Source organism: Mobula birostris, chromosome 7 (genome assembly GCF_030028105.1).
Source record: "Mobula birostris isolate sMobBir1 chromosome 7, sMobBir1.hap1, whole genome shotgun sequence".
NCBI classification, from domain to species: Eukaryota; Metazoa; Chordata; class Chondrichthyes; order Myliobatiformes; family Myliobatidae; genus Mobula; species Mobula birostris.
The window spans coordinates 188,503,562-188,518,961 of NC_092376.1; the positions used below are offsets into that span (position 1 = coordinate 188,503,562).

The 15,400-nt window shown below is 39.7% G+C and overlaps 1 protein-coding gene across 1 annotated transcript in view; it reads left to right on the top strand.

Annotated features, from left to right (window-relative positions):
* LOC140200618 (START domain-containing protein 10-like) overlaps positions 1-15,120 on the top strand; it is a 193,873-nt gene extending 178,753 nt beyond the window's left edge. The window contains exon 7 of the mRNA XM_072264186.1: positions 2,884-15,120. Coding sequence (XP_072120287.1) covers positions 2,884-3,114 — 231 coding nt within the window. The 3' untranslated portion in view covers positions 3,115-15,120. The remainder of the gene's footprint in view (positions 1-2,883) is intronic.
* Positions 15,121-15,400: the final 280 nt, after the last annotated feature.

The window sequence follows — 15,400 nt, forward strand, 5'->3', positions numbered from 1 at the left end:
TTTTGGTACATTGGCCTTTATTAATCAAAGTATTGAGTATAAGAGCTGGAATGTTATGATGAGGTTGTATAAGGCATTGGTGAGGCCGAATGTGGAGTATTGTGTTCAGTTTTGGTCATCAAATTACAGGAAGGATATAAATAAGGTTGAAAGAGTGCAGAGAAGGTTTACAAGGATGTTGCCGGGACTTGAGAAACTCAGTTACAGAGAAAGGTTGAATAGGTTAGGACTTTATTCCCTGGAGCGTAGAAGAATGAGGGGAGATTTGATAGAGGTATATAAAATTATGATGGGTATAGATAGAGTGAATGCAAGCAGGCTTTTTCCACTGAGGCAAGGGGAGAAAAAAAACCAGAGGACATGGGTTAAGGGTGAAGGGGGAAAAGTTTAAAGGGAACATTAGAAACATAACATAGAAGCATAGAAAATAGGTGCAGGAGTAGGCTATTCGGCCCTTCGAGCCTGCACCGCCATTTAGTATGATCATGGCTGATCATCCAACTCAGATCCCCGCCCCAGCCTTCCCTCCATACTCCCTGATCCCCGTAGCCACAAGGGCCATATCTAACTCCCTCTTAAATATAGCCAATGAACTGGCCTCAACTGTTTCCTGTGGCAGAGAATTCCACAGATTCACCACTCTCTGTGTGAAGAAGTTTTTCCTAATCTCGGTCCTAAAAGGCTTCCCCTTTATCCTCAAACTGTGATCCCTTGTTCTGGACTTCCCCAACATCGGGAACAATCTTCCTGCATCTAGCCTGTCCAATCCCTTTAGGATTTTATACCCCCTCAATCTTCTAAATTCCAACGAGTACAAGCCCAGTTCATCCAGTCTTTCTTCATATGAAAGTCCTGCCATCCCAGGAATCAATCTGGTGAACCTTCTTTGTACTCCCTCTATGGCAAGGATGTCTTTCCTCAGATTAGGGGACCAAAACTGCACACAATACTCCAGGTGTGGTCTCACCAAGGCCTTGTACAACTGCAGTAGTACCTCCCTGCTCCTGTACTCGAATCCTCTCGCTATAAATGCCAGCATACCATTCGCCTTTTTCACCGCCTGCTGTACCTGCATGCCCACTTTCAATGACTGGTGTATAATGACACCCAGGTCTCGTTGCACCTCCCCTTTTCCTAATCGACCAGTTAGGGAGGGCTTCTTCACACAGAGAGTGGTGGGAGTATGGAATAAGCTGCCAGACGAGGTGGTAAATGCGGGTTCTTTTTTAACATTTAAGAATAAATCGGACAGATACATGGATGGGAGGTGTATGGAGGGATATGGTCCGTGTGCAGATCAGTGGGACTAGGCAGAAAATGGTTCGGCACAGCCAAGAAGGACCAAAGGGCCTGTTTCTGTGCTGTAGTTTCTATGGTTCTATGGTTCTATGGATGCATGCTTTTTTGACCATTTGGAATTAAAGTGCGAAGTGCTTTGGAGCATTCAAAAACTTCTGGCGTCCTGATTGTTTAATCTTCTGTGCGATTAAAGATTAAAGATCTAAAGATTGGCTTTATTTGTCACATGTACATGAAAACATAGAGTGAAATGCATTGACTGTGCTGGGCATTCTGCAAATATCACCACGTATCTCAGGGCTGTGTGCTTAACCCACTGTTCTACTCCCTCTATACCCATGACTGTCTGTCTAGGTATAGCTCAAATGACATCTACAAATCTGCCGATGATACGATTGTTGGTAGAATTTCCGATGGAGATGAAAGGGTGTACAGGAATGAGATATACCAGCTAGTTGAGTGGTGTCGCAGCAACAATCTTGCGCTGAAAGTCAGACAAAAGAGCTGAATGTGGACTTCAGGAAGGGTAAGATGAGGGAACATGAACCAAACCTCATAGAGGGATCAGAAGTGGAGAGAGTGAGAAATTTCAAGCTTCTGGGTGTCAAGATCTCTGAGGATCTAACCTGGTCCAAACATACTGATGCTGCTCTAAAGAAGGCAAGACAGACGGTATTTCATTAGGAATTTGAAGAGATTTGGTTTGTCACCTAAAACACTTGAAAACTTCTATACATGTACCATGGAGAGCATTCTGACAGACTGCGTCACTGTCTGGTATGGGGGGAAGGATGGGGCTACTGCACAGGACTGAAAGAACATACGGAAATATGCAAAATTAGTCAGCTCCATCTTGGGTACTAGCCTCCGTAGTATCCAAGATATCTTCAGGGAGCGGTGACTCAGAAAGACGGCATCCATTACCAAGGAACCCTATCACCCAGGGCATGTCCTCTTCTCATTGTTACCATCAGGAAGGAGGTACAGAAACCTGAAGGCACACACTCAGCGATTCAGAAACAGCTTCTTCTCCGAATGGGCATTGAACCCATGAGCACTACCTCGCTTTTTCGTATCATTTTAGTTTTTGCACTATTTTTAATTAAACTATTTAATATCCATATGTATACTTACTGTAATTGATTTACTTAATTTTTTCTCTGTATTATCATGTATTGCATTGTACGGCTGCCACTAAGTCAACAAATACCACAAATCTTGCCGGTGATAATAGACCTGATTCTGATCCTGTTTCAGCTGTCCTGGAAAGGAAACGTAATTGTTATTTTGAAAATTTTTTGAAGAGTAATCAACCCCTGTAACTGACATTCATTCCTAACGATAAAATATTTGGTTTCAGCAACAGATGCGTGCAAGAATGAGTATTATGTTCCCTGAATTAGAAGGGACAGATAACTCATACTATAGTATGTAATTGTTAATGATTCTAATGGACGGACCCATGCCATTTCTTGTTGCCATAAAGCACGTCTATCTTAATACAGATGCTTCATTTCAGTCTGAAGGAAGTGGTCAACAATGTCCAGTTTTTTTGTCTAAATGATTTTTTTCTCTTTAATGTAGGCCATGAAGCGGATTTATAAAGCTTGCTTGAAGTACCCCGACTGGAAACAGAAACACAACCCGCACTTCAAGCCCTGGGTCTACCCAGAGCAGAACACCCTGCCCAGTGTTAGCCTCTCAGACCTATCGGTGCAGCACGCATCCTCGCTGGAGAATATTGATGAGAGCGGATTGTCCGAGGAGAAGGTCCACATCAGCGACGAGGAAGATAGCTACTCCAAAGAATCTTAACAGATGCAGGAGAGTGTGGAAAATATTGAGGGAGCGAAATACTAATTTGCGTATGGGGTTTAATGACTCAGTATCCCTTTTACACTCTGTGGCATAACCTATACAAAGTAGCAGTACATTCTCACTAAATGGCATAATCCGAAGAATTAAGAGCAAGAGGAGGCTATAGAGCCCTTTGAGGCAATCCTGCCACTCACCCATCAACTCAGCTTCCTTTATCACACATATCTTAGACAATTTTCTAGCCTCTTCTTAAAATGAAACATTGCTTTATAGGGCACTTGATGCTGAACTGGTTTGAAGAGGTGGCCATTGGCTAGAGCTGTACTGATTTGTTGTTCCTATATAGCATTGTATATGAATGGATTAGCATGAGTGGACAGATTAGCATGTGTTTTTGCTATGTCTTTATGATTCCATTCACCAAAATAGAAACCGTTTGATGTCTTGCCCATTGATACTTGGCTGAGGTTGGATGGAGCTTTTATTGCCAACCTTTGCAAAGAACACCAGCATTGAGTGGATTCAGTACAGAAAGAGATCCTCAAAGTACTTACTCTCCATTACACCGCTGGCATTTAGGGCAGCAATGAAGGTCCTCCATCTCCGGCGGTGTTCAGGGCTTCCTTCATCATGTCTGTAGCTTCCTCTCGGTTTTCACTACTGTCAGTCATGCAAGTCTCAGGTGGAGGTTCAGGATACCGTCACACTCAAATGTAGAAGGATACTTCATATGTGTTTCCATAACAATTTTGTTTTACCATTCAGGGTCAATAGCCCTGAGCTAGCTGAACCTCCCGAACCTGAACAACCTGTGGACCACTTTTCGTCTGGTCTCTACCATTTAACCTGATTGGCATGGCTGACTCTACCAAGAGCCAAAGCATAAAGCCCTGAGTCCAGCCAGGTCACTGAGGCATGAAAGCCTCCAAACCTCAACACAAGGGTGTAGTACTCTTGGAGGTCATAGTACTATTTGGGTTAAAAATGAACAGTGATATAAGATTACATGAGCAATCTGAATCCCAGATTACGTCTTCATAAGTAAGTGCATTTTACCTGTTAATTTATGAAAATGCAGGAACTACATTGTCAGACTTTGTTTGTAAATTTCAGATGATGCCTTGAAATATTTGCTTGCTATCTTAGATGATGAGATTCGCAATATTGCATAAGAAGCAATTGGACCGTGTTAGTAACTTTCAAGTATAATCATACTGTGAGCATTATATTTTGAATAATGGATGTCAACCTCAATGATAATGGCCCAGCAAGAAATGAGCATGATAGAAGTAGTCTACAATAAAGCAGTTTGGCATAATGCCATACAGTTTCAATGAGACATCATGTCTCCTAATGGCTCCATTAACAAGGTACTGTAATTTCCATTAGCTATGAGGTACTGAGAGGGAGATGTGACTGCTTCAAATTTTGGAAGGATTTGATGTGGTAGGGTCAGAGAAGTTATTTTTCCTGGACAAAGATGTTTGTCAACTGAGGGATTGTAAGCCCACTCACTTCAGAGTCAGATCTGGTCATGCTATGAAAGAACATTACATGTCCTTGCTGCTCCCTAGAAATTCATCTCTGGTTGGTAGCATAATTTGGGAATGACAGCACCTTACACTTGGTCCCACAAGCTCAGTCCCATTGAAGGAGAGATTTGGAAAACATTTTTTTTAATTACTACCAGAGGCCTGGGTGATTATTTTTAAAACAGTCATGACATCAATTTAAAGGGGGAGAGGAATAATAAATAATTCAACAATAAATACTTTAAGAACGGGAATGGATAAAAGTACTTGAGTTAAGTTTGGAGATAAAATCGAAATAGGGAGAACTTCCACTCAGTGGAATTGAGATCAAGAGTTGGTGATTGAATTGTGGATGTGGTGGAATAAATGGCATTGTTTCCTTTGATCTCAGATAATTTTCTGATTACACCTGTACAGCATGCTTTCTCTACTGATTGGAAGTGAATTTCTCGACAAAGGAGACTGTGAAAATTTTGGAGGCCCTCTGTTGGTCAGGGGTTGACCATGGATGTTGCTTCCTTGCAGTTTATGTTGTTGGTGCAGCATCATCAGCTGGTACACAACTTAGGGCAGTACGATATAAAGAGCAAGCTGTTGCCAATGCAGCAGGCTTCCCCTCTCCACACAGCTGATGAATCCAAAGGAATGCAGAAACCAATACACTTTGGTATCAGTAGTGTCACAGGGGTTACCAGTCAATGTTAAACTCAATGTGGGACTGCCTTAGGGACAACAGCTCTGGACTTTTCCTCAGGATTTACTCCCAAATCCTTCCCCATGAGTGGGTATAACCACAAGATAGCAGAGGTTTCAAGTAAGAGTTTCCCTTCTCGTAGATGAACTGCCAACCATAGCTGACAAGCTCCATCTGACTGGAATGACTAATTTCAAGGCACCAGTAACCCGTCTACCCCATTCTCCTGTCAGTAGAAACATTTGCACTGGGCTTAGTAGCAAAGCCACACATGAAGAGCGGGGGCTGGACTTGGTTATCAGAGGCTATTTGCGATGCACACTATTGGGAGCATTTAATCGGTAGTGGAAGCTTATTCACACTACCACCCACTCCATGACAACCTTAAGAAGCAAGGATGCTTGAAAACCTTAAAGACTGTGATTGGTTGGCTTTAGTTAGAATTGGAAATCAAGGGACATGAATACAAAAAATAGTTTATCTTGGTGAAAATCAGCTATGACCCAGTGCAGTGGCAAAAGATCCATGGAGGCTGATTGTCCTATTTTTATCATGAAAAGCCCTTCAAATGAGAACATCTCAAACTCAGTGCATCCCTCATGATGACTGAACTGATTCCAATCAGGGTAGTAACATCAGTTGTACATATAGGACCCAGTACGATGATGCTGAATTCCCAATTCTGATTTTCATCTGAGACAAAAACAATAATTGTAGAAAATCATCTGTACGTCTGGAGAAATGAGAAAGAGTGTTTTCAATACCACTACAAATAGCTAAAGTTTGCAGTTGGTGAGGAAGAGTGGGGAGAAGGGGTATACAAAAAGAACTGTCCATGACAGGGTGCAAAGCAGGAATGAATGCATAGCAAGATGAGTGAAGGGTGTTCCATGGTAGCATAGCTGTTAGCTCCATCGTTTTTCAGTGCCAGTGATCACCGATCTGTGTTCGATTCCCACCACTGTTTATATGTTCTCCGCTTGACCATGTGGGCTTCTTCCAGGTGCTCCAGCTTCCTCCCACATTCCGAAGATATATGGGTTAGGGTTAGTAAGGTATGGACTTACAGTGTTGGCCCCAGAAGAATGGTGATGCTTGTGGACTGCCCCCAGCACAACCCTCGCTGGTTTGATTTGATGCAAATGACACAATTCACTGTATGTTTCAATGTACAAATGACAAATAAGGTAAATCCTTTAATAGGAGAAATTGAATAAAAATTCACAGTGGAGAAGGTTAAATGGAGGAAGCAGAATAGGTGGGTTACTGGCTCCTTAAAACCAGTTGTTCCAGCTCATCAGCCATGTTGGCAGCTCATCTAGGAAAAGGAAAACATATCTGAAATTACTAGAGGAAGAGTAATTGAAGGTTAGAAATCTGAAATAAAAATGCTGATGTGTCAGACTTGTTGAATTCAGTATTATTTCCAGAGGACTACAGTGTGCCTCTTCAGAAGATGAAATACTTCTCAAACTCATGTTGATCTTTGTTGAAACAAATTAGAAAACCAAAGACAGCAGAGTTAGAATGGAAATGAGATGGCGAGATCTAGTGAGCCTTAATTAACTTTGCTGGAAAGCCCTTTGTGTACTTGGTGAGGTTAAAATCAGGCTTAATCATCAGGCGCCTAGGGTGGGGTCATCCTCATGGTCTCACGTTACACATGACTCCTAGATTCAGTATACCACTTGGGCAAACTACCATCAAAAATACAGGACAGAGTTTCAAGGGAATGGAGCCCAGTAGCTAACAAGTGGCTCATGGACATTGTGGACCAGCTGGACCTAATAGCCTCATGTTATTTCTCAGGCTGCTTTCCAAGTCATCTCGTGCAAAGGCATGTGCATTCAATTTTGGAACATTGATTCAGTGCCTAGATCTTTCTTTCAGTAGATTTACTCTTCTGATTTTGAGATCCCCAACCTAAAATATGAAGTACTGTGAAGTGAAAACATGAGGGTTCTTCAGTAAGTTATAATGTTCAACTTTCGAATAGTGAGACACCAAATCATCAACAAAATGGAAGGTAAGCAGGCAATAGATCAGGAAGAGACCCCTGCTGATAATGCAAAAGTTTATTTTTATATATGTTAGAGCAAAGCAAACGCAAGTGGAACAGTTCAGTTGGGATAAATTAGAATGATACCGTCATAGAAAATAAACATTCAGATTCTTTGGAGTTTTGAAATTTGTAATGAAACACATAGCTGTACTTCCAGACTGAACTTACAGAATGGAGATTTACAGAATAGTTTCCATTCTTTAATGAGTCAAATTTATTTTACGTTTTAATGAAACATAATGGAGTTTGAACATTGTTTTAATTTAATGGAAAATATGATGTATAAATATAGTTTAGGATTATGTAAACTGAGAAATTTGACTTTTGACAACTTTTCCTTGTTTTGTGCATGTGACTAGAATCGGTGACTGTTTTAAGAAACTTTAGCATTTGATTGCATGCTACTCGTTTAATTTCCTTTCAAACAACTAATACAAGGTAATACAAGAATTTTTAAAGAAACACAGAGCAGACCAGCATTAATATTAATAAACTTGAATCTGGCCACTGTCAAGCTTGTTAACAAAATGTTAAACACACTTCAGACATTCATAGATATATCATACAAACTTTAAAGCAACACACACAAAATGTTGAAAGAACTCGGCAGGTCAGGCTGCATCCATGGAAATGAATAAATAGTCAATGTTTCAAGCCAAGATCCTTCTTCAGGACCAAGAAGGAAAGGGGACGATGCCAGACTAAGAAGGTAGGAGGAAGGGCTAGTTGAAAAGAGATAGGTAAAGCCAGATGGGTGGGAAATTTTCTTAGCAAACAAGTGGTAAGCTTTATCAATGAATTATAAGTCTAACAAAGTTCAATAGGAATATGTTACTGTGGAGTATAAATAGGTCATGCATTCATGGTGGTTCTTGTCAAACAAGAGCTAAGTAAGCAATGGGCTAAATCATATGAGCAACAGTAGGTCACTGAGCCCCTCAAATCAGCTCCATCATTCAGTAAGATCATGGCTGATTCACGGACCCACCCATTTTCTCACTGATTCCTATATGTTCCTCAGTGTTGGGAAATATCTTGGCTGTCGTTTAACATTCTGAGCAATTGAGCATTCACCATCCACCGAGCCCTCATTTCAGTTCTTCCAAAGTGGGTTATACAAATCATGGTTCCCAACATGTCAGTGAAGTGTGGCAGGTAAACACCGGAGGTATGGGCAAGGAAAAATACCTTGCAGTAAGAAGTACCTCTTCAGAAAGTTGCCTGAGAGGGGATTCTGAGTGGTCTCATTGGACTGAAAGGTCTGAGTCATTTTGCAAGACAGTGTGTACATTCTTGCAATGATGAGTTTCAAATATTGTCTTGTTAATCCTGAATATCCTAGGAAAAATAACTGCACATCCAATCTTATTTACTTTTCAGAGTATGTCAATAAAAATTATTTATTATGATATGGTGCTATTTTGAGGCTGCAAGATTCTTGTACCCCCATGCTGCCTTGTTTCACAGTAAATCTATTACTAACATCTATAACTAGTTCTGTTATTTTTTACAGAGATATGATAAATAGTAGTTTTTACAGTCCTGTGCAAAAGTTTTGGGCACATATATATAGCTAGATGTTGTGTAATTGTTGTAATTATTTCCCAGATTGTTCAGTAGACTGATTACTGATCTACTTAATATTCCCTTACTTTTGCACAGTACTGTATTTGTCAACGTGAAGCGGCAATCAAGTTTAAGTCTGGCCAAATGGCGAGGGTGGAGCAGTGTGGAACAGTTAGAAGAGAAGTAGTGCCAGGGGTGGGGGTGGGGGAGGTGGTGCAGGTGCAAACATACCCAGCCCTGGGACACCAGGCAAGGTCATTTGATTCCAAACAATTGGTTTATTGATCATTGCAGAATGTCTCTCTGGTGCTTCCTCCCCTCTCCATTCCCTTCTTCCCAACCATGATTCTCCTCACCCTGCCCCCTTCCCATTCTAAGTCCACAACAGAGACCCATATCAGAATCAGGTTTGTCATCACTCACATATGTCGTGAAATTTGATTTTTTTTGTGGCAGCTGTACAGTGCAATTCATAAAATTACTACAGTACTGTGCAACAGTCTTAGGCACCCTAGCCATACATATGTGCCCGAGACAATATAAAACAATTCTTCACACTGCCTTTTATTCTGAGTACTCAAGATCAAGGTTACAGAGCCTCTAAATGCCACCAAAACAATCCTGTTCACTTTTGCATAATTAGGACATCACGATGCTTTGAGTAACATTACGAACTCAGAATCAGATTTAATATCACCGACATATGCCAAGAGATTTGTTCTCAGCTAATTTGGCACATTATCTGTTTGGACAATAAGGTGGTGAAATTGCTCTCTAGTTATTTCCCAGATTATTCAGTAGACTGATTGCTGATCCACATAATATTTCAGTACTGTAAAAGATGTTCTGTTAATGTAATAGCACGTCATTCAGAAATTATCAATGCTATAGAAGTGGAAATTTCATTCAATATGGTGTAGCTGGATCTAATAATGAGTTATTGTAATGCTTGGCATTCTCATCTATAGAATACACCTGTGTAGTAAATATTCTTCTATGATGGAACCTGTGGATTGAATAGGCCTTGAAGGTGATTCATGCAACAGAGCAGGTTGTTTCAACATCATGCAGCAGTCAAGACAACTGCTGAAAGTTCTTCATCCACCTGATAATGACTGATCTTTCCTGTCACATCAGCTCTTTTGCTCAAGTCCAGTCAATTCTCAACAAAACTACCAAATGCCATTACAAGTTTGGATAACGTTCCAGGAGAAGTGAACTGCCCTGTAGTTTGCTTTTTGACCAGTCACTTAAAAGTACTAATAAAGGCCCAGAATATATTTTCCAATCTATCCAATGACTTATTTATAACTACTCACTGTATGCATTCTTTTGCTAGCCAAGTAATAATAGACACGTTTGACTGATGATTCCCTGCAGGTAATGGATTCAGTTAATGAATGCTTATTTTTAGAAGGCATTCAATGAAAAGCAAAAGCATCCCATGTAGACAAAAATAGGTTTTGATTGCTGCAAAAAGAACTACATTATTCATTTCATGCTCTGAAATCAATTGCATGCAAAGATTTAATTTTCCTAATAGCTGTAGTTATTCTTTTCCTGTCTATATATTTATGATCATTTTAAATAATGTTTGAGATGTGATCACCTTTGTAAAGTATATTCAGTAAGTTAATTCAGAACCACTGTTCTGGGTAGTAGCAATAATGTTCTATTTATCAGCCTCTGTGGAGTGCATCAGTTCAGTTTCTAGACTTGTCTGTGTTACCTTACACAAGCAAACCAGGGTTGAGAGCTGGAGCTATAATCAGATGACACACACAGTAGTGAAAAATTAACTTTATTAACTAATTAATATTTCATATGAGAATGCTATCCAATGAATCCTGATGAAGGGCCTTAGCCTGAAATATGGACTGTTTATTCCCCTCCATATATGCTGCCTGACTTGCTGGGTCCATCCTGTATGGTTGTGTGTGTGCTCTGGATTTCCAGCATCTGCAGAATCTTTTGTGTCCAGTGAAAAGCATTTTTCTTTCCAACTTTAAATCTAAACATTGGAAAGTAGAATTAGAGACCGTACCATTTATTTTCAGGAACAAAATATTGTAGGTTCTGGAAAATCTAAACTAAAACAGGAACTGCTGGAAATGCTTAATAGTTGCTATGTGGAGGGAGGGGCAGTGTTTTCTCTTTCCACTGATGTTCCCTAAAATGTTGAGTTATTTTCTAGTTTGATTATTATCCCAGGTCTGCATTCTTTAACAACACCAAAACTGCCCTGTGCTCAAAGAGTTACTTTTTTTTTATATGAGTCAGTCTCTTTCAGATTGATTGTAATTAGTGTGTTCTTTTTCCCAAATACCTTGACAAGGCCATCCTTGTCACACTGCATCTTGCAAGGCAAAGCGTCAGCTGGTTTACCTTCATCAGTATTTAATCTGTTTGGAACATAAAACCGAACTGAACTTTAAGCAAACTCCAATAAGCTGGTCAATTTAAATAAATACAGAAATTAGTTAATATTTGTCAGAGCAATTACTCCTGCAGATATCATTACCATGCAGACTATTTGCTACCAACTTCCAGCTCATCCTATGGATAAATTTGTTTTCCAGGTTGGGGAATACCATGAACTTTTCAAATTCTCCAACCTAGGTGATAATCATGCGCAGTCAAAGGCTAAGTTCTCAATATTATTCATTTTTATTTTTTGTATTTACACAATTTGTTATCTTTTGTGCATTGGTAGTTTGTCCATCTTTGCGTGTAGTTTTTCATTGATTCTATTGCATCTCTTTGTATTTACTGTGAATGTCAGCAAGAGAATGATTCTCAGGGTAGAATATGGAGACATGTATGTACGTTGATAATAAATTTACTTTGAATTTTGAAAATCAATCAAATTTTGGAACCAAAAGATACGAGGAGCATATAGCAGTGAGGTAGGAAAGTGAGTTTTTTTTTCATTTGTCCACTTGGTCAGATGGTTTAATTACTTATCCCAAACTCGCCCCACGAACTGCTACCTTGCAGTTCAACTCAGAGGGCAATCACTTTGGTTGGACCGCTGTCATGTAGATATGATCAACTAAAAGTTCAAAGTAAATTGATTATCAAAATACATATATGCCACCATGTACTATGTTGAGATTCATTTTCTTGCAGGCATTTACAAAAAAATGCAAACAATAGAAAAACTAAACATAACAAAGATGGACAGACGTCCAATGTGTAAAAGAGGACAAATCATGCAAATAATAAATTTAAAATATATAAATAAATAATATTGAGAAGACGAGTTGCAGAGTCCTTGAAAGTGAGTCTATAGGTTGTGGAATCAGTTCAGAATTGAACTGAATGAAGTTATCCACGCATGTTCAGGAGCCAGATGGTTGTAGATGTTAATTGTTCCACAACCTGGTAGTGTGGGATGTAAGAGAGCATTGCCAGAATGGCGGGAGTCCTCGATGATGTATGCTGCTTTCGTGTGGCAGCGTTCCTTCTAAATGTGTCCTAATGATTAGGATTTCCTTTCCAAGGGATATTGTTGAACTTAATGAATTCGACCACAATCTGATGGTTGAGGTATTGGATTAGCCTTGACTGTTTGAGTGGTGAAGCAAATTCAAATGCCAAATAGCCTACTCCTGCTCCTATTTCTCATGCTGTTAAAAGTATGCTCCTTGTTATTTGTTAACAATCACACACAGATTAGTCTTTATTATGTATATATAGTTCCATCCAAAGCCAGAATTTGGTGTTCATAAATACATGGGTCAGTTGAGACTCACCTATACCGCAACACCATCACCAAACTCCCAACTCTCTCCTCAGGCTGTATGTACATGATGTTTGGTCAGTAGGTTAAAGAAAAAATAACAACAGTATATTTTATTAAAGTCTCTGTGTTTTGTGCTAAGAACTTGCTGCTGTGCCTTGTATCTAACTATGTGGATTGCTGTGATTTTACTCTGTACGTTTTGTTGTCCAACATATGGATATTTTAAGCATATGGAAATACTGGGAATACATTGTTTATTGAATAATTTAATGTCTGCAATCACAGTAAATACTGATAATGGGGAATGGTATATGAATGACAAGCAGTAGTTTAAGCAGTAAGCTCACGGTCAGCAAATGTTGCAGGGTAAGAGGGAATGAGAATGGGAATTAAAATAAGATTAGCTGCCAGAAACTCAGTGGGTCGAATGGCCTCAAGTGCTGTCGTGATTCAGTGCTTTACTTTCTAAACATTCTTTTAAAACAAAGTATGATAACATTTGATATTTGAAGGAAAAGCATCTCATGTAAGCTGATGCTTTAGCCGTTTGAAGATGATACAAAGATAGGCAGAGGGGCAGGTTGTCTTGAGGAAGCAGGGAGTCTGCAGAAGGAATTGAACAGATTGAGAAAATGGACAAAGAAGTGGCAGATGGAATACAGTGTATGGAAGTGTATGATCATGCATTTTGGTAGAAGGAGTAAAGGCATAGATTACTTTCTGAATGGGGAGAAAATTTTAAAGTCAGGTGCAAAGGGACTTGGGAGTCCTTGTGTAGGATTGCTTAAAGGTTAACTTGTAAGTTGAGTCAGCGATAATTGGTAAGGAAGGCAAATACAATGTTAACATTCATTTTGAGAGGACTAGAATATAAGAGCAAGGATGTGATCCTGAGGCTTTATAAAGCATTGGTCAAACCATACTTGTGTGCAGTTTTGGGCCTCTTATCTAAGTATAGATGTGCTGGCATTGGAGAGGGTCCAGAGGAGGTTCATGAGAATGGTTCCGGGAATGAAAGGGTTAACGTATGAGGAGTAATTGATGGCTCTGGACCTGTACTTAATGTAGTTTAGATTAACCAGGGGGTATCTTTTTGAAACCTATTGCATATTGAAAGGCCAAGACTGAATGTGGAGAGGATGTTTCCTCTCGTGGGTGAGACTAGGACCAGAGGGTACAGCATCAGAATAGAGGGCAGTCTATTTAGAGCAGTGATGAGAAGGGATTTCTTTAGCCAGAGAGTGGAGAATCTGTGGAGGCCAAGTTACTGAGTATATTTAAAGCTGAGGTTGATAGGTTCTTGGTTAGCCAGGGCATCATCGGTTACAAGGAGAAGGCAGGAGAACGGGGTTGAGAGGGATAATAAATCAGCTATTTGGCCCAATTCTGCTCCTGTGTCCTATGGCCTTTGTAATCAACGTAAAAACTCACAAGGAAAGAGCAGTAACTTTTGAACAACAGTCAGTCTCCCAGGGGAACAGGTACAATTGCCGAAGGTGAGAGAAGTATATTCACACGCCCTTCTTTATAAAGCCCCCAAAAATGAGCTTCCAGGACATCAATCACCCCTGGGTGATATTTAAACCTAGTTCTGCAGTGTGTATCTAAAGACATGTTCTGTTGTCAGTGATGTCGAGCTTGTTTGATATGCAGCCATAACAAAAGGTCTGCTTAGGATATAACTGCGCTCAGCAGCTGACCTGTGTGAACTTCTTCATGAGGGGCCACTGAGTTGCAAAACTGTCAATAACATCAGCTTAAAGAGCAGCACAGCATCCTGGGCAATATGAGTTCCACACCCTACAATTATTATCTGGCCATTATTTCATTGCTGTTTGTGGGAGTTTCCTGTGTACAAATTGGCTGCAATATTTTCTACATTAAAAGCATGAGTAGGTGACTGTACTTCAAAGAGCTTATTGGTTATCAAATCTTTTAATCACAATGAAAGCAGTGTAAAGAACCATGTTCTTTATTTGCGCTACAGTCTGTTTACGTCATAAAATAGGTTTCATCTCTGTTCCACCTGCTGTCTATGAATTCCAGTGAAATTAGTTTTAAGAGACTATTCATAAATCCAGTCTGTAGAATTGCATTGCGGCTTCATTCCAGAAAGGTGAACCGGCTTTTTTATTGGTTCATTTCTTAAAAGCCACTGACATATTTAGTTCATCCATCATGTCCGCAAGAAAACACTCCATTATATGAAACGAACCATTAAAGATTAATTATTGATTATTTTGTCAAATTGAATCAATTTGATGACTAACCATTGATGTTGATGTTCTATGATTGAAATGACTGATTTCAGTTTTATTTATTCCATGCTCCCCTTGTTAGTTTGTCTGAGGGATTAATCATATTTTGTGAAATTTTAAATAAATCGACATTTCATTGACAACTTTCAACTCATTTTTGTTTCTTGGCAAATTGTACTTTTCATCAACACCATTATTAGTGGGCATTCATTCAGTAACTTCACTGAGGCATTGTCACTGAATGCACCTCATAGGGGTGGACCCAAACAACCAGAGGTTAGACCAGATAGCTCAGAGCTTGCTCAAAATGGTGGTGAGACAGGAAGATCCAAAACTTAGTGCCAAGGCAATGGATGAGCCAATAAAAGGGATGGCTCGGGGAATCAGAATTGAAGGATTACTTAAGACACATACTTATCAAGAAAA